This window comes from Oncorhynchus kisutch, linkage group LG13 (assembly GCF_002021735.2).
Source record: "Oncorhynchus kisutch isolate 150728-3 linkage group LG13, Okis_V2, whole genome shotgun sequence".
Lineage (NCBI taxonomy): Eukaryota > Metazoa > Chordata > Actinopteri > Salmoniformes > Salmonidae > Oncorhynchus > Oncorhynchus kisutch.
The window spans coordinates 58,307,268-58,327,097 of record NC_034186.2 but is presented as its reverse complement, the minus strand read 5'-3'; the positions used below and the strand labels follow the sequence as shown (position 1 = coordinate 58,327,097).

The window sequence follows — 19,830 nt, the reverse complement described above, 5'->3', positions numbered from 1 at the left end:
ATCTGCTGTTTTATGACTGAATTTAATGTGACATTTTTGATTCGGCAATGTCAATCTTTATTCAACACTTGCAAAACGAAACGCGCTTCTCCATGCTTCCACTCCCGCTGTGATGAATGAGTAGCCAAGTGGATCGACAGCCCTGCGTTTTTATTATTAGCAGGTCGTCCTATTTTTAATATTTATTCATATTTAACTTTCTCCGGTCATAGGAACAACACGAATTTGTGAACGAGTGAGATGTGGTGGGACTCGAGTTTCGCCATCAGGTGGAAGACTGTCTCACCGGAAGAAAAGGAGAGCGCTAGGACAGTGAGAGGAGCAGTCTGCTACGCTCTCCCTCAGCTGAGATGAATGCCGTGTTCAAAACTACTCGTAAATGTCCGACTTCAGTGCGTCCAAGACCATTGGGAACTCGAAGGGGAAAAATAGATCCGACTGGGAAAGATCGTTTTGAACGGCCATCCAACTCTGAATCCCAATTCAGAAACTGACATCTTTCTAGACCTCCGACCTGAAGATCACTGGCGTCATGATTTGACCTACTTTTTTCCCCCATGTCTCTTGAAAGCACCATGACCACCAGACGCAGGTACCATCAGTCCAGTAAAATAAAAATAAATGAGTTGCAAATTCAATTTATGCTCAGCGGTGCCTTCCAAATGCTACACCAATCTATGGGTGATCTATTTTGTATTCAAAGCTTAAATTAAATATCTGTTCTAAGAACAATATTGTCAGGGCAGGCATATAGGGGAGGGTTTGGCTGGGGTAGGCTGTCACTGTAAAATAAGAATTTGTTCTTAACTCACGCCTAGTTAAAATAAAGGTTCAATATAGCCAATATGCTGTGATAATGTATTAGGCCCATTGCACAAACCTCATTCTTACAGAACTGTTTTATTAGGATAATGTAAAAAATAAAATATGTTGATAACTGCAATAGACAACTGAAAGGGCGGTACTTATTGTTTCTCCACAAGCACCATTAAACAACATTGTGTACTAAGTTATTTATTCAGCACACTTACATTCATGTACCAAAACAGCATTTACTTTCATCCCATGAAAAAGCATACTCTTGAAATAAGCCATTTTTATTTTCAGGGAAGCTAATGAAAAACACAAAACAGGTTAGATGTATAGGCACGATAATATTGACATGGTAACGCTAAACAAAACGGAGCATTGCAGATGTTACGGTAAAATGTAAAAGTCATCCATAAAATAAAGTCCAAACAAACTTGTCAAATCAGGTGTGTTCCATCATGGGGAGGGTGGGGAAAAAAAACAGGCGCTGGAAAAATAAAATCAGTAAATTAGTCAAAAGGAGATGCAAGGTGTCTATGGTACAACAAAATATTGGTAGGTTTAACTGCATTCAGTTGTGATACTGAGTAATCCAAAAGTAAAACTGAAGGATGGTGATGATGTATACAGCTTGGTTATGTTTAAATTGAATCGGTTTGCAAAACAATTGTGTTTGGGTTATGAGTCGGATGAAAAAGCTCTGTGTGTGTTGGGGAACTGCTGAGAGCTGAAGTCCGGGTCCTCTCTCACTCGCTTCTTTATGTCTTTCTTCACCTGATACAGAGGACAAAGGTGGCAATTACAAAAAAGGTTGTTCAATATATAAAATGCATCAGCTATCATCGTTCAATATTGAAAATCACTTCAATATAAATAGTAAAGCAAACTACTTCACTACATTCCTAAAGAAAACAATGTACTTTTTACTCCATGCAATTTCCCTGACACCAAAAAGTAGTCATTCGATTTTGAATGCTTAGCAGGACAGAAATTGTCCAATTCGCACACTTATCAAGAGAACATCTCTGGTCAACTCTGTGGACTCACTAAACACATGCTTTGTTTGTAAATTATGTCTGGGTGTTGGAGAGTGCCCCTGGCTATCCGCAAATGAAAAACAAACACATAGTGCCGTCTGGTTTGCCAAATATATAAGGAATTTATATTTAAAAACAAAGACTTTTACTCAAGTATTTTACTGGGTGACTTTCACTTGAGTCATTTTCTATGAAGTTATCTTGACTAGAAATGGGTACTTTTTGGTACCTTTTCCACCACTGCATTTAACTTATGTGTCAAAGTCAATGTGTGACATCTGTAATCTTAATAAGAGAAGCCATGGAATGAAACAGCTTGTTTTTCTGTCAGTGAGTGTTAGTGGAGGACTGTACCTGCTCTGCATAGGCCTCTTGGAGCTCAGGGCTGTCAAGCTCCTCCTGCAGGTTGTCTGGGGAAGTGACTGGCCTGACTCCGGCCGTCCTTGCCGCCCTGCTAACGGCGTCGGAGAGGGAGAGAAGAGCGCCGTCCCCTTGTCCGGTCTGAAAACACACACCCTGGTCATACGCTAATCCAACTTTTAGTGCGACAATAAGCCCTTGCACTCAATGTTGAACATAGCATGCAGATACTACAATGATCAGAGTTTATGTTAGCCCTGATATAGCAAGTCTCCCATGTTTTAGCCATGGAGGGTCAACTACAAATACGGCCTGGAAGAATTCTGCCAACAAAGCTTGCAGGATGCCTCCTAAAACGGAAGTCCAGTGAGATCAGGGCTTGTCTTTTGCACATAAATTAGTTTCATTCACAGGGCATCTATTTACCTTCCTGCGTTTGGCAGGCATCCCATGTAAATAGGCGTCAGACATGGGAGGCTGGGCCTTCATCTTCCTCTGGGTGATCAGGTCATGTCTGATGATGGGTACCCACTCCTATCACACAGTGACAGACATGATCAGAATAACAGACAGACAATTAAACTCACTCGAGTGCCATTATAACTGCACACTGGATTTTAAGACTTGAATGGGTTTGGATGCAGATCTGATTAGGCGAAACACTTCCATTGCTGGATCATTTCCTTTCATATTTTCTTTCTCCAAGAATCCAAACTACAAGTCAATGACACTTTTGCAAAAATTCAGTATAAATTCAACTAGAAGCCTGTATGTAAAAATATATATATTTTTAAAGAGTAAACAGCATGTGGACAGACTGGAAGACAGAGAATGGCAAAGACACTAAAGTGGACGAGAGAAAGATTGGACAAGTAGTGGGAGAGAGCTGAACAGTGCTCTTACAGCAGGGACGGCAGCAGTCCAGGCCTCAGTCTCTCTACCAGGCTCCTCCCTCCCGCTGGCTTCAGCTGCTGCCATGGCGCCACCCAATGGCGCAGCCCCTCCGGTGGCTCCAGTTTCCCTGGGTTCTGCCCTAGTCTCCTGTGACGACGGCATGGCTTCCTCAGCTGTGGTGGCCGGGGCTGGGGAGTGGGTGGCCTCCATCTAAGGTGGGATGGCGATGGAGAAAAGAGAGTTATGGTAAGAAACAACACACCAAGGTATATCGAGGACAATATAATTAATTTTACAAATACATTTTAAAACCTTACCTCCATGATCTGGGCACGTTGAGGCTCCTGTGCATTAGAAGCCTCCCCCTTGAAAAGAAACCATTTAACATATATTGCTTGAATGGAATGTGGTAATGGAATCTATGACAGCTATCGTAACTGACAGTTGATTAGGAAATGATGGTATCCACGTGCATTGTTAGATAGTAGTCCAGTAAATGAGCCTTCTAGAACACTAACAGTGTGCTTCAATTATTTTTTCTTTTTAAACACTATGACCTGTTTGCGAGATGGTGTGTGTGTTAATTACCTGCTGTGTGTGGACGACATAATGCAGTATCTGGTCCTCTGTGACGGGGATGTGCTCCAGGATGACCTGGAGCCTCATGGTCAGCATACTGGTCAGCCAGTTCACCAGGCTGGGGTTCATGTCAGCCGACAACGTCCTCTGTAACAGGAGAGGGGTCAACACACCTATTTCACCTCCATTTAGCTCTTTTTTTCCCCAAATCTATAGAAGGAGTATTATAAATCATCTGACAGAGAGAGAGAACCTGGATGGAAGGAGGAGAGACATGGAGTGGGAGGTTGTATATCATATCATAAGGAACATTGTGTGTGTGTGTGCGTGCATGTACTGACTATGCGGTGGTTGATGACAGAAGTGAGGGCACTCTGCTCTCCTCTCAGACAGTACAGGTTAAGGGCCAGACACTCAAACAGCCCCTGGTTGCACATCTGCAGCAGCTGCGGCCCAAACGTGTTGTCTGCAGGAGGTGGAAAACCCCCAGCAATAAGTGACAAAAAGCATAGACATTCATAGGCCAGGTCAGATGAATTGCGTCAAATAAAATAATTTGGCACAATGAAGACAGAATGTTACCTGTGCAGCGGAGTATGTGTGTGGCGATACGCGTTAACTGCTGTCTGAAGAAGGACAGGTTGGTCTGAGTGACGTTGACACCCTCCAACACTGCCACTGAAGACTGAAGGACCAAGACAAAGAGAGAAATGTGAGCGACTGATTCACCTCTGACCAAGGGGAGAATTTAAAAGTGACTGGTATTATTGAGCAATTTGAAGACCACGGACTATAAAAGGGGGCAGCGTAAGTGAACTACGGTACTTACAAAGCTCTCGGTAATGTACTCCTCAAGTTCATTGATGAGACCATCAGCAGCAGCCTAGGATCACAGTGAAAATGACAAAGAAAAATAACCAAAGGGGGAGAGATAATGAGACTCATCAAGTAGCTTGTCTAGCCCCATGTGCAGTGACAGTAATTGACGCGTGACAGTAATGAACAGTGACAGTAACATCCCAGACAGAGGCGGTTATATAGACGGTGGCCCACTCACAGCAATGTTGTGGTCGGTGGGCTCGCTCCCGTTGAGGTAGTGCTGGGTGAAGAACTGAGACAGCTGGGTCTGGATGCGACCCAGGGGCTGGTTCTGGCCGTGGAGCAGCAAGACCAGGTCCACCATGGAGAAGTTCTGACACACCAGGGTCAGTAGGTCTCCAAAGAAACCTGAGGGAGAGAGACAACTGTGTGGACATGGAACAAAACATTTGAGGAAGAGAGAGAGCATGGGAGAAAAAGAGGGAACGTGGGAGAAAGAGATTATACTTCATAGACAGAAACAGGAAGAGAGAGCAAGGTTCAAGAAAAAGGGACAGAGAGAAAAAAGAAAGCACACAAGACAGAAACTCTTACCCATGGCGTCCCCTGTGCCGGGTGTGAAGATGTTGCTGGTCTCAGAGAGCCTCTGGATGAACTGGGCGATGCTCTCAGTGTTGCTCTGGGGAGAGCCCAGGGAGCCCATCATGGTGGACAGGACCCCCTGTACAATCCCAGTGAACAACTCCGGATTCAGGGCCTCTCCCTGGGCCCCGGCACCGTCCCCCGTGGGAGGGTTAGGGGTGGTCCCGGGTGGAGGGGGGGGGGTGCCAGAGGCAGGGGGCTGAGGGGCACCGTTGGGGGGTGGTGGGAAGACTGGTCCGGAGGCCTGAGATGGAGAGTGAGATTATGGATGATGGACAGGGAGAAAATAAAAATGTATCATATGAAAGATATGTTGTTAAGATGCCATTAAGGTATTCTTACAACTAACATGTCAGTTAACTGGGGGATGATGTAATCTTGGTTTCAACCATTCTGTTGTAACAGGCTCTACTGCTCTATATGTCCTAATCCACAGAATACCCTTGGAACAAACTCCGATCCAGACACTGACCTGCATGAAGTCAGACACTCCTTGGACGAAGGCAGGCACTCCAGGCATAGTCACAGTGATGGAGGGTCCCATGGCCCCAGGAACTGCCCCTGCGGTCCCCAGGAGAGAGCCCAGGAGCTGGGCCAGATCAGGGGGAGCTCCCTGGGGCATGGTGTGGATGGCTCCGGGCTGGCTTGGGGGAACAGTGGTGGCAGGAGCAGGAGTGGGGATAGGGCCCGAAGAGGATGAGGAGGAAGAAGAAGAGTTGGAGGAGGATGAGGAGAAGGTATGAGAAGCAGAGGAGAAGGTATGAGAGGCAGAGGTGGCTGTTTGACCAGCTGGGGGGGAAAGGAAGAAAGGAACAAAATTAGAGTCGGCTAACAGTACACTTAACACTTCAAACAGAGGATTCACTTTTAGTGTGATTGGTAACTATGCAACCCCCCCCCCCCCCCCCCCCCCAAAAAAAAATACAATAAGAGGTTTGAAAGGTGGGGTGTATACCCATCTGTCCAGGTATCAGGAGTTGTCCCACCAGTCCACTGATCATCTGATTGAGGGCAGCAGGAGGGAAGGGCTGTGGGGGAGAGGTCATAGGTCAACAGTTAACGTTAGCATTTAATGCAAACATGGCGATGTCATTAAGATTTCAGAGCACTACAACTTAAGACAATTGGTACTGTCGATGGAAATGCCCACAACGACTAGCAAACACGAATGCCTCCTACTGAAATTCCAAGTCTGACAACTTCTTGCCAAAACTTGACTGAAATCTACAAGACATTAATCCCAGTCCTGCACTAAACCCATAGGGCACCAAACCCCCTATAACAAACATGCTCACCTGTCCTGGTTGCTGACCCATCATGGGCGGCACGCTAGTCCTCAGGTTGATGGTGGCCCCCCGGGTGCCAAAGACGGGTGGAGGGATCCTGGGAGCAAAGGCGGGCCGGGTGAACACCACCCTGGCCTGGGGGGCCCCGGGAGAAGGCGGAGGGGGGGCTGTGGGGGTGGTGGTGGGGGTGTTAGGGCCGGTGGTGGTTGTGGAAGAGGTAGCAGTGGAGCCTGGGGGGGTAGGCTGGGGGGGTTGGCCAGGGATGGCGCCCCCGGTGGCAGCAGCTACAGCCTCTGTGTACTGGGCGATCTGCTGCACGATGGACTGCATGAAGTCTGGATTCATCTGAACACCGGGAGGCATTTGGAAGCCTGGGGAGAGAGTATAAGAAAAGGTTTCTTTGTGCCTTGAATATTGGATTCAGGATCTCTGGTTTACGGGGCTTTACTCTAGTCCGCAGTTATTCGGAGATACAACCAGAGGTACTAAAACATCATCATGAAGTGTTACCAACACTCACCTGGCTGACCCATTCCTGCAACATTTGGCTGTCCAGCTGCCTGAGGAACACCAGAGTCTGTAAACACACACAGACAATGTTTGAACTGTAAACCGTGTGTAAAAACAAATGGACACTATGGTTTAACAAGCACTTAAAAAATAACACCCAAAATTGAATGAGACCTATCGATTTGAGCAGTACAGGGACCTGACTTTCAGTCAAAGAAAGAACATTTTCTCTCAGAAAACACCATTTGGCAATAGGGAATAAATGCAATGGTAGAGTTATTCGCTTCCAATGGGCCATTTGTGGATGAGAAACGGATGGACAAGTTGTGGTAAAGCATTCAATCAGTGGCGGGTAGGGGACAACACACCGTCCGTGTTCATCTGCATCATGACCACCGGCATTGTCTGGTGGCTGATCCTGATGACCCGGGGGCCGGGCTGTCCCTGCCCAGCCTGCTGATTGGACGGGGGAGGCTGTGAGGGGGAAGTCTGTCCCTGACCTGGCTGGTCCGACTGGCCGGGGGTCTGACTGGGCTGGGCTTGTCCATCTGTAGCTGGTCTGCCATTGGACGCCATTGTGACCGTGGCTCCCAGGTTCATCTGCAGATGAGTTTCAAAATGTCATTGAAGTACTGTGTTCCATTGGCAAACTATATCAAATAAAGTTAAAACTAACCAAAGTTTACATACACCTTATCCAAATACATTTAAACTCAGTCTTTCACAATTTCTGACATTTAATCCTAGTAAAAATTCCCTGTCTTAGGTCAGTTAGGATCACCACTTTATTTTAAGAATGTGAAATGTCAGAATAATAGTAGAGAGAATTATTTATTTCAGCTTTTATTTCTTTCATCACATTCCCAGTGGGTCAGAAGTTCACATACACTCAATTAGTATTTGGTACCATTGCCTTTAAATTGTTTAACTTGGGTCAAACGTTTGGGTAGCTTTCCACAAGCTTCCCACAATAAGTTGGGTGAATTTTGGCCCATTCCCTTGACAGAGCTGGTGTAACTGAGTCAGGTTTGTAGGCCTCCTTGCTCGCACACACTTTTTTTAGTTCTGTCCAGGGCTTTGTGAAGGCCACTCCAATACCTTGACTTTGTTGTCCTTCAGCCATTTTTCCACAACTTTGGAAGTATGCTTGGGGTCATTGTCCATTTGGAAGACCCATTTGCGACCAAGCTTTAACTTCTTGACTGATGTCTTGAGATGTTGCTTCAATATATCCACATAATTGTCCTCCCTCATGATGCCATTTATTTTGTGAAGTGCACCAGTCCCTCCTGCAGCAAAGCAACCCCACAACATGATGCCGTCACCTCCGTGCTTCACGGTTGGGATGGTGTTCTTCGGCTTGCAAGCCTCCCCCTTTTTCCTCCAAATATAACAATGGTCATTATGGCCAAACAGTTGCATTTTTGTTTCATCAGACCATAGGACATTTCTCCAAAAAAGTACAATCTTTGTCCCCATGTGCAGTTGCAGTGGCTTTTTTGGGGCGGTTTTGGAGCAGTGGCTTCTTCCTTGCTGAGCAGCCTTTCAGGTTATGTCGATATAGAACTTGTTTTACTGTAGATATAGATACTTTTGTATCAGTTTCCTCCAGCATCTTCACCATTGCTGTTGTTCTGGGATTGATTTGCACTTTTCGCACCAAAGTACGTTCATCTCTAGGAGACAGAACGCGTCTCTTTCCTGAGCGGTATGACTCCTGCGCGGTCGCATGTTTCGACTTGCGTACTATTGTTTGTACAGATGAACGTGGTACATTCAGGCGTTTGGAAATCACTCCCAAGGATGAACCAGTCTTGTGGAGGTTTACAAATGTTTATTTTCTGAGGTCTTCGCTGATTTTCCCCATGATGTCAAGCAAAGAGGCACTGAGTTTGAAGGTAGGCCTTGAAATACATCCACAGGTATACCTCCAATTGACTCAAATTATGTCAATTAGCCTATCAGAAGCTTCTAAAGCCATGATATTTTCTGGAATTTTCCAAGTTGTTTAAAAGGCACACTCAACTTAGTATATGTAAACTTCTGACCCACTGGAATTGTGATACAGTGAATTATAAGTGAAATAATCTGTCTGTAAACAATTGTTGGAAAAATGACTTGTGTCATGCATAAAGTAGATGTCCTAACCGACTTGCCAAAACTATAGTTTGTTAACTATTTGGTGGAGTGGTTGGAAAAACTAGTTAATGACTCCAACCGAAGTGTATGTAAACCTCCAACTGTAACTAAATACACTACCGGTCAGAAGATTTAGAACACCTACTCATTCAAGGGTCTTTATTTGTACATATTTTTGACATTGTAGAATAATAGCGAAGACATCAAAACTACAAAATAACACATGGAATCATGTAGTAACCAAAAGAAGTGTTCAACAAATCAAAATACATTTAATATTTGGGTTTCTTCAAAGTTTCCACCCTTTGCCTTGATGAAAGCTTTGCACACGCTTGGCATTCTCCCAACCAGCTTCATGAGGTAGTCACCTGGAATGCATTTCAATTAACAGGTGTGCCTTGTTAAAAGTTAATTTGTGGGATTTCCTGCCTTCTGAATGCATTTGAGCCAATCAGTTGTGTGGTGACAAGGTAGGGGTGGTATACAGAAGATAGCCTTATTTGGTAAAAGACCAAGTTCATGTTATGGAAAGAACAGCTTAAATAAGCAAAGAAAAATGACCGTCCATCATTACTTTAAGACATGACGGTCAGTCAATACGGAAAATGTCAAGAACTTTTAAAGTTTCTTCAAGTGCAGTCGCAGAAACCATCAAACACTATGATGAAACTGGCTCTCATGAGGACCGCCACAGGAAAAGAAGACCCAGAGTTACCTCTGCAGAGAATAAGTTCATTAGATTTACCAGCTTTAGAAATTGCAGCCCAAATAAATGCTTCAGAGTTCAAGTAACAGACACATCTCAACATCAACTGTTCAGAGGAGGCCTGCAAAGAAACCACTACTAAAGGACACCAATAATAAGAAGAGACTTGCTTGGGCCAAGAAACACAAGCGATGGACATTAACTTGTTGGAAATATGTCCTTTGGTCTGGAGTCCAAATGTGAGATTTTTGGTTCCAAACGCTATGTCTTTGTGAGACGCGGTGTGGGTGAACGGATGATCGCCGCATGTGTATTTCCCAATGTAAAGAATGGAGGAGGTGGTGTTATGGTGCTTTGCTGGTGACACTGTCTGTGATTTATTTAGAATTCAAGGCACACTTAACCAGCATGGCTACCACAGCATTCTGCAGCGATACACCATCCCATCTGGTTTGGGCTAAGTGGATTTATAATTGGTTTTTCAACAGGACAATGACCCAGCACACCTCCAGGCTGTGTGAAGGCTACTTTACCAAGAGGGAGAGGGATGGAGTGCTGTATCAGATGACCTGGCCTCCACAACCCCCCGACCTCAACCAAATAGAGATGGTTTGAGATGAGTCGGGCTGCAGAGTTTTTTATTTTACCTTTATTTAACTAAGCAAGTCAGTTAAGAACAAATTCTTATTTTCAATGACGGCCTAACTGCCTGTTCAGGGGCAGAACGACAGATTTGAACCTTGTCAGCTCGGGGATTTGAACTTGCAACCTTTCAGTTACTAGTCCAACACTAACCACTAGGCTACCCTGCCGCCCCAAAATGAAGGAGTGAAGGATGTTTGGTTACCACATGATTCCATGTGTGTTATTTCAGAGTTTTGATGTCTTCACTATTATTCTACAATGTACAAAATAGTAAAAATAAAGAAAATCCCTTGAATGAGTAGGCGTTCTAAAACATTTGACCGGTAATGTACATAAGACAGAAATAATGTAATAGGTGTAAGTGTCTGCCAGGTCACAACAAAACAAGTTTGACAATGGGATACAAGGCCAACTAACATGTAGCGGGATGTGATGGTGCACGGCTCCAGGCATGGACACTGGGGAGGTGTAGTGAGACATTGGCCGGATCACGTGTAAGTGGCGTGGGGCGGGACTCAACAGGTTGCAGCGCAGGTCACTAAGGGCAACCAGGGCATTGCCCAGGAGACGGAGGGCCTCCCCCACCAGGTTGAGAATCCGCTGATCCTCCTCTCTTTCCTGTGTGTGACAAGAAAAGGGCTTAAGCCATTTTCTGAGAATGTGTGTTTTGATATTTTATTCAGGTAGTCATGTGGGGAAAGTGACAAGTATTGTAAGAGTCCAACTACAATACAAGGCAAAACAGCAAACGCTCATTACTTTCTATGTCTGATCAGTGCATGGGAATGAATTGTACCTAACCACAAGCACTAAGTTATGAGGAATGCAGTGGTGCAAAGCTTACGGTGTTGGCGTATTCTGCAGTGGTAGCAGACTCTAGGATAGAGTGTGTTCTCTGGACGAATGGCTGAAGCCTCTCCTCCACCCTCCTCAGCTCTGACATCATCTCTACCAGCTCTGCTGGGCTGGGGTGACTGTCAAGGGGAGAGGGGATGAGTTATCCTTACATGCATCACAGGTCTTCTAATAACAACCACGATTTCTAAGGTCAAGTCTCATGTGCTGATGTTAATGGGAGATTCTGTGCGAAAGTGAACATTTTGCATGCAGGTCTCAAGTTCTGGATTAAGCCCTATTCTTCTTAATTCACATTAAAATGCCCAGTTTGATAACTTTTGAATTAATCCAGCATCCTTTTTATTCAGTATAGAGCAACAAAAAACATGCAGGACAGCGATAGTTAGCAATAATGTCTTACTTGGGTCCAGCTTGGGCGGCTCCCTCTGTTTGAGTGGAGGAAGAGAAGGATGGAGGGGGAGTAGATGAAGGTGGAGATGTGTCCATGGGCTGGGTGGAGGGAGAGGGAGTGGAGGAGGAGGAAGAGGGAGGAGGTGCAGCAGCAGCAGAATCCGGTTGGGTTGAGGTTCCGCTTGGTTGATCCTGAGATTGAGCGACAAGGTAGCAGGCAAGGGGAGGACGTTGCTCAGTCATCTTAATTGAATTACTTCGAACTCAAATAGACCTGCTTCCTGAGACTGCCTAGAATATCTTCAAGTAACATTTTGTCCAAATACTTGTGTTTCACGTTTGAGCCAGTGTATTCATTAAAAATAGGTCTGTACTGTGGGTATTCCTAGTTGTTCTAATCTTTATAACTTAACACCTCACCTCCATCCTCTCAATGAGAGCAGTGGTGTCCCTCAGCAGGTTCTCAGCCAATAGCAGTCTCAGCCTGGGCTCACTCTGCACCGATTGGTCCATATCAATGTGCACATTCATGGAACCATTGCTCTGTGACAGCAAGAGTATTAGTTGACAGCTACTCAACATGTTTATTCATAGCATTTTGTGTATATATAGAAATTGATAGTATACATCCTCATTTATGGATTTTATCTATGTTATAAATCATATATTTGACTTCTTACCCCGGTGCTGGTGCTGACTCTGGCATTCCTAGCATTCTCACCCAAACCTGACATCATTTGCTGGACTGACATCTATTAAGAGCGTAGTAGACAGTACAGGCTAGATATCAGTGCTGATCCACACCAGGCGCTCAGGATATCGTTATAAACCATAGAACCAAGACAAATTTGATCCAAAAAGGGGTAACACACACACACACACACACAAAAAAAAAACTGTACCTGGATCTGCTGAGGGTCCATGACGTTAACGGGGAGGTTGAAGGTCCCCAGCATGACATAGCTGTTGGCGTTGCGGTCATGTGGGGGCACTTGGGACGTTCCCTGGGAGGTGGTAGAGGAGGGCGGCGCTCCGGCCTCCGCACCCCCTGACCCCGAGCCTGGCTGGGAGGGCTGAGGGGGGGCCCGCTCCACCAGATGGATGACTTTTCCATCGACGTCTGAGACAGAGAGCAAGGAATGTCATCTCTATTCATGTTAGAGGACACTGGTGCTTCATCAATCTATCAGGTGATGTGCAAAGCAGCCAAATGGCTTACAGCAATTACATGATGGATACTCAAGTTCTGATGGTGTGCAGTTGTATAATAGGCTTACATCTGTGCATTACTGGCCTTGAAAGTCATGGAATAAGGGAATAGGAGACTTATTCTATAGATCACATATAGACAAAGATATGACTGTTTGCTGCGTTTCTGTTCTGTGTTGACAGATGCGTCACTGCAGCTGTGTGCTGCTCCAGATAAAATTGTCTGGACTAATTTCATGTTTATTAGCATATGGCCGTTTTCTATTGATTCCAGGCAACTCCACAGACAGCATTACTCACTGTACTCTGTCAGGGTCCTCTCATCCTGCAGGACTCGGCCCTGGTAAATCAGCCTCTGTTTGTCCACGGGGATCCCAACTGAAGTGGCAATGTGCTCCTTGAACTCTTTCACTGTCAACTGAGAAAAAGACAACGGTGTGAGGATTAGGCCTATATCCAGTATATGTAAGGCTACTGTAAAAGCGCTCTGTTGGATATGAGAACGTACCTGTCCGCCTACAGTGTAACTTCGGCTCTGGGAGTCCAAAGTTTTGACAGTCACCTCTATATCAGCACCTGGTTCCTCCATGGTTACGTTTACCCTGTGTGTCAAGTAACAGAGGCAATAGAATAAAGTATCATATCAATGCTGTCATGAATAGCATTATGTAAGGGTTAATCAATGAGGGAAATACAATATGCTTGGTTATGGAAAATATATTTCACAGCAGTTTAGATGAGAGAATGATTCTCGACGGTTTCGTCATTAAACTTAAATTAGGCAAACTATTAGGATTTTAGCAAAAAGGAAATGGCACAGCGATTTCTGCATAGTGCACCTTTAACACATTTGCCGCTAGAAATGTGTTAATTTGCAGGTAGAAATGTGTTCCACATCCACTGAAGTAGCAAGCAAATGTACTATAGTGCTGTAGTAGTTGCCTTGGTAACCAAACCAACAGAGTTACTAGTTAAGCTAACCAAGCCATCAGTCCTAAATTGCAATTATGAAAATCGAATTAAATGTTTTCAATTCGACTTTTGCTATCAAAAATCTGCTCAAACGTAGAAAATGTAAGAATGAACTATAGCCATTGAATTCTACCATGCTGATGTACTGTGCGTTATAGGGAATACTGTACGGCCTAGAATGCTCTTGAAGCCAATCAGAAACGAGTATTCAACCATATCCATGGTATAATGTGGCTAATATAATTTCAATTGGGTAATTACCTAGCTAACTTTAACGTTAGCTAGCTACTGCCTAAACAAAGATACTGTGTGGTCTAACGTTAACTATGGCAGCTTCCATGAGCGTTATCTAGCTAAAATGGCTAGCTAGCTGAATGGCTAACATCCTTGCCTTGAAGCAAACACGGTCAAACAAAACATTTACGTCCGCGTTCTCTTGATATTAACTGTAGATGGAACTTATACAAATGTGATGGTCCAATCAATTTCCCACGAATATTGACAAAAAACGATAGTGAAACGTGTAGCTAGGTATCTCACATCTACGTTAGCTTTTAGCCAGCCGTTAGCGAGCTAGCCTTGAGCTAACGTTACCATAAACTGTATGAAATCAGCTAACGTTAGCTAGCTACCTACCACCTAGCTAGCTAGTTATTTACTTACTTGATAGCTCCTATCTGTGAAGTTAAATATTCCGATTTCAACTGAATGTTTACCGATTATTCAGTGTGGCATGTAAAGCTAACTAGTTCCTCCTATGATGATAGCAACTGCGGTTCAAGTAACGTGACATATGATTAGCTACCAGAACAGCTGTGACGTTTCAAACATACAGTAACAAATGGGACGTGCTCATCAAGTCAGTTCAACATGTTTAGTTTATATCTGCTAAATGGATTTGCTAGCCAGCTAGATAATATCCCCAGTACAGTTACAGTAGTAGATGAAGGTAAAGTGGGGATGTTTTTGTTAAACCAGGCCTGTATGAAATTAGGGGAAACCAAGAGGTCCAAGATCTCATTAACAAAGTGAGACATGGTTTCCTCTTTCTTTACAAGGCATCCCATCAAAGTGAGCAGGGCTTCCAGTTCCAACAATGGCCTGAGACCGCTGGGATGATCAATTCACAGCTATGTAGTGATTGAGAGAGGAAGAGCCCAACAGGGGATTGAACCAGTAATCCTATGTTCATATTACTGGAAGGTGACAGTATAATAAAAGGGAAACAAAGTGCTCCTTTTTACCTGTTTGAGTCTCGTTTGATAAATGCAAGATAAGTAGGGGTTGAAAAGCGGAAAGATGTGCCTGTCCTATACACAAAAATATATACTATGCAAACAAAAATAGAATCTGCTGATAAATAAATGCTGTCTGAGTTTGCATGTTTTGGCTAAAGCCAAAATAGGCATGGTACACTTCTGGGAGACGAGCCTGTAGCTGTGTGCATGTTAATAATACTGGCTTCTTCTCTATCTCCTAATTGAACAGAAACTATAATCAAGAGACTAACCACTAGAGCATTTTCTAGTATGTAATATGGTGGATGACTACCAGGAACTAGTTTAGAGAACTGAAATTGGGACTTGAACAGTGGCTCCTACAGCACAGGTGAGCATCTAATAGACACTGCCACAAAAGCCAGCTCTGTGCAGAACCATACATTTAAAAATATCCTTGTGCATCCAGAGATCAGAGCTGCAATAGGGCGTGCCACAAAAAACCTGGCAGTACAACATACACAGGGGGTCAAAACCTGGGGTGTATTCATTAAACATGTTCTGTTTCAAAATGTTATACAACAGAAAACATTTATTCGAAACGAAAAAAACAAGAGTTTCTATTGGACAAATTCTGGTATGTCCCACCCCGTTTCGTTTGCTTCCGTTGGGTTCTTAAACGGTAAACCGCTCCCGTTGCAAGACGTAATGAATACCCTGCTGCTCAGGGCAATCGGAAAAGACATGAATGAAGTCACTTTGTAGTTGGACTGAAATGCACCCTTCCAGTCCGTTTGTTTTCCTCTGGATTTGAGTAGCCTAGCCAGGAGCCCAACCTGATGTAACGGTTAATGGATTCCAGTCTCCTTGGAGAGTGAACTGATCAGAACATAGATATAGCCTGAACATAAGGTGGATAGACTATGGTAAACTACCTTGGTGGGTCTGTGACTGGAACCCGCTCCTCCTGTCTTTCTTCCTCGGACTCTTCAGTGTCATAATCTCTTCTCCTCCTCCTCGGTGGCAGTGGCGGATTTAGGCATAGGCGCCCTGATTCTAGTTTGTGAGCTAGGTAGGCTACTGCTTGGGAAGGTCTTCCACTCAGAAGTACGAGATGGGGCGGGGGTAGGTTGACCTCAGTTCTCCCCACTGGATGCCCGAGGTAGGGGGAGCAGAGGGAATCTATCAAATAGCGCACCTCTAACTTTGTACAGTACTAATGCAATTTGTAATACAATTAGTTGTGCAATTTAGTTTGTGTGTTTCTTGTTTGAAGTGCAATAGTGTAAAAACCAGGTTCTCTTCTTTATAGGTGTTTGTGTATTTGTGTGATAGGATTTGTGCAATTTAGTTTTATTTGTATGTTTTTTGTTTAGCAACAGGGTAATAGTGTAATAATTTGATTATCTTTTCTATTTGTCTTTGTTACTTATTTTTGATATGTATTAGTCTTATTTTGTATATATATTTATAGTTTTAAATGTTATGATTATTTATGTGTTGTTCCAAATGCCTGAATAAAAACTAGTTAGTGCAGAATGGTGCTATTTATGTTGGGGGGGGTTCGCCCAGGGAGCCATACAAGCCAGACCTGCTACTGTTCTGTGGCGATCTATCTCTGACCATTGGATCGAACATGTATAGCTGGATGGCCCATTACGCAGGTAATCTGCAAATTCTTCCCAGGATGACTAATCTCCAGCATTTGTGTAGCTGCCAGTGTCTGTTAAATCTTCATCCACCGAGACATCGGCATTTACTAAATTGCGGTCCTTGTCTGCCATGTTTCCACGTGTGAATACTGCTAGCCAGCTAACTTTATGATGATTTGAATTCAAGTGGAAACTGGCCAGCTAGATATCTAGCTTTACATAGGAAGAAAGCCACCTCTTCAGACTCATAAACCAGTTTACATGTACAAATAATTTGATGTTATTCAGAAAAGCAGGGGGAAAAACACTTGAAAAGGAGTGCAGTGCATCTACTCAAAATGTTTCAGGTCTTCCTCGGCTTGTAATCCTTTCACCTGCACCAAAGTGGCTTGTGTGAGGTTCTGTGTTATACACTATAGCCCTTACCATATCATATGTGATGGAATATTATTTGCTGTTGGCTTGTGTGGATATGTATCTGTTTTATGCAACATAGCTGACTTGAGACATTGTTAACAGTTGCAGGGCCATGGGCCTTTCTCATGATGGAAAAATACAGAATAACATGAAAACAGGACCTGTGCAATGAGTTGTGGGGGCACATTCAGAACGTAGTGTTGCGAGAACAAACGGTATTTTGTTAGATAACAGGAGCCAGGTGTGAGATAACTGTATTGAGTGTGTGAGCGCATAGATATTCTAGTTTTTGCCTACTCCCCTTGTTATAATAAATGTCGGAGCGCTACCATCTGCCTCCTGTGTCAGCATTTGGGTCTCGCTTGTGCCCTTATACATACCTTGAGTGATGGGATTAGTCATTGAGTGGGAACAGACTAGAACGGTAACAAAGAATAACATGTAGTTACAACGTGATGAAGATAGCTAGCTAATATTTTTCTAGCTAGCTACAGTAACTAACATTCTTTAGGTGATACTAACTATATTAGCTAGCTCAGACTATGAAACTCTGAAAATCAGGGTCTAAACAGCTCTCCAATTTATAATTAAAGCATGCTTTTATAAGAACTATACTTGCCAATGCCATAATGAAGTTGTAGAATAATTTTCCTTGTCTGTAATTACACGGTACACTCACGATCAAAAGCTCAAGGACAATTACCCACGAAACCCAGGACTTTGACACTAATAACTCCCAGGAAAGGTTTTGTGGTTGGCTTCTATGGTGAACATGCTCACTCAGTCTCTGTTAAAATCACCATTGAAACGGTCGCGCACAGTACGTGTGGTACTGAATCACTATTCAAAGGTAACACATACACCAAATGAATGGTGTGATTGGTAAGTTTTTATACCTTTTAATGGGGTGATTGGTGGCTAATTGGTTGCACCCTCCCCTGACAATTTTTTGGTGTTGTTGTCAAACAGCCACTTTGGTGCAGGTGAAAGGATACAAGCCGAGGAAGACCTGAAATCCTTTTCATGTGTTTCCCCCCTTATTTGTAAATGTAAACTGGTTTGAGTCTGAAGAGGTGGCTTTCTGCAAAATGTCTCTTTAGTTAATTAACTTCCTAACTATTTAAAGCTAGATGACTAGCTGGTCAGTTTCCACTTAAATTCAAATCATAAAGTTAGCTGGCTAGCTGAATTCTCACGTGGAAACATGGCAGACAAGGACCCCAATTTAGTAAACTCCGATGTCTCGGCGGATGAAGATTTAACAGACACTGTCAGCTACACAAATGGAGATTCGTCATCCTGGGAATAATTTGCAGATTACCTGCGTAGTGTGCCAATCCAGCCAAACATTTACGTGTATTTACAATATGTGGATAACTACAAATACCTAGGTGTCTGGCTAGACTGTAAACTCCCCTTCCAGACTCAGACAAGCATCTCCAATCAAAAATTAAATCTAGAATCGGCTTCCTATTTCACAACAAAGCTTCCTTCACTCATGCTGCCAAACATACCCTCGTAAAACTGACCATCATACCGATCCTTGACTTCGGCGATGTCATCTATAAAATAGCCTCCAACACTCTACTCAGCAAACTGGATGTAGTCTATCACAGTGCCATCCGTTTTGTCACCAAAGCCCAATATACTACCCACCACTGGGACCTGTACGCTCTCGTTGGCTGGCCCTCGCTTCATACTCGTCGCCAAAGCCACTGGCTACAGGTTATCTACAAGCCCCACCCTATCTCAGCTGGCTGGTCACCATAGCAGCACCCACTCGTAGCACAGGCTCCAGCAGGTATATCTCACTGGTCACCCCCAAAGCCAATTCCTCGTTTGGTCGCCTTTCCTTCCAGTTCTCTGCTGCCACTGACTGGAACGAACTGCAAAAATCACTGAAGCTGGATATTCCCATCTCCCTCACTAGCCTTAAGAACCAGCTGTCAGAGCAGCTCACAGATCACTGCACCTGTTCATAACCCATCTGTATACAGCCCATCTATCTAGCTCATTCCCATACTGTATTTATTTATTTTGCTCCTTTTGCACCACAGTATCTCTACTTGCACATCCATCTTTTGCACATCTACTATTCCAGTGTTTAATTGCCATATTGTAATTACTTCGCCACCATGGCCTATTTATTGCGTTAACTCCCTTATTTGACCTTATTTGCACTCACTGTATAGACCTTGTTTTCTTTTTTTCTACTGTATTATTGACCTGTGTGTTTTGTTCATTCCATGTGTAACTCTGTGTTGTTGTATGTGTCGAACTGCTATGCTTTATCTTGGCCAGGTCGCAGTTGCAAATGAGAACTTGTTCTCAACTAGCTTATGTAACGGGTGAAACGGCTAACTAGTTAGCGGTGGTGCGCGCTAAATAACGTTTCAATCGGTGGCGTCACTTGCTCTGAGACCTTGAAGTAGTGGTTCCCAATGCTCTGCAAGGGCTTTTGTGGGGACGGTACAAAGTTATACTGTTACACTTACCTGGTTAAATAAAGGTTAAATAAAAAAAATAATTCGATCCAATGGTCGGAGACCCCCCCCCCCCCAACAACAAAAAAATAGCACCATTCTGCACTAACTGTAGTTTTTATTCAGACATTTGTAACAAAACATAATCATAACATTTAAAACGATAAATATATACCAAAAAATATATATACAAAAATAAGACTCA

General features: G+C 43.8%; 1 protein-coding gene across 3 annotated transcripts; it reads right to left on the bottom strand.

The window, feature by feature from the left end:
* Positions 1–1,079: 1,079 nt before the first annotated feature.
* Positions 1,080–16,130, bottom strand: bag6 (BCL2 associated athanogene 6). 3 transcript variants are annotated; one of them, XM_031786692.1, is made up of 25 exons: positions 14,520–14,698; positions 13,393–13,486; positions 13,185–13,302; positions 12,578–12,795; positions 12,356–12,427; positions 12,096–12,218; positions 11,686–11,867; positions 11,272–11,401; positions 10,845–11,045; positions 7,438–7,537; positions 6,948–7,004; positions 6,437–6,798; positions 6,097–6,169; positions 5,614–5,930; positions 5,094–5,385; positions 4,738–4,907; positions 4,510–4,563; positions 4,263–4,365; positions 4,022–4,146; positions 3,690–3,827; positions 3,419–3,466; positions 3,111–3,311; positions 2,634–2,741; positions 2,202–2,348; positions 1,080–1,584 (listed from the first exon to the last, which is right to left on the bottom strand). In XM_031786692.1, the coding sequence occupies exons 2-25, from the start codon at positions 13,471–13,473 to the stop codon at positions 1,489–1,491; spliced, it is 3,516 nt and encodes a 1,171-aa protein (XP_031642552.1). In that variant the 5' UTR covers positions 13,474–13,486; positions 14,520–14,698; the 3' UTR covers positions 1,080–1,488. The 3 variants fall into 3 exon arrangements, with proteins under 3 accessions (XP_031642552.1, XP_031642550.1, XP_031642551.1); XM_031786690.1 differs by having other exon boundaries at positions 7,306–7,537; positions 14,520–14,666; XM_031786691.1 differs by lacking the exon at positions 14,520–14,698 and adding an exon at positions 16,009–16,130 and having other exon boundaries at positions 1,352–1,584; positions 7,306–7,537.
* Positions 16,131–19,830: the final 3,700 nt, after the last annotated feature.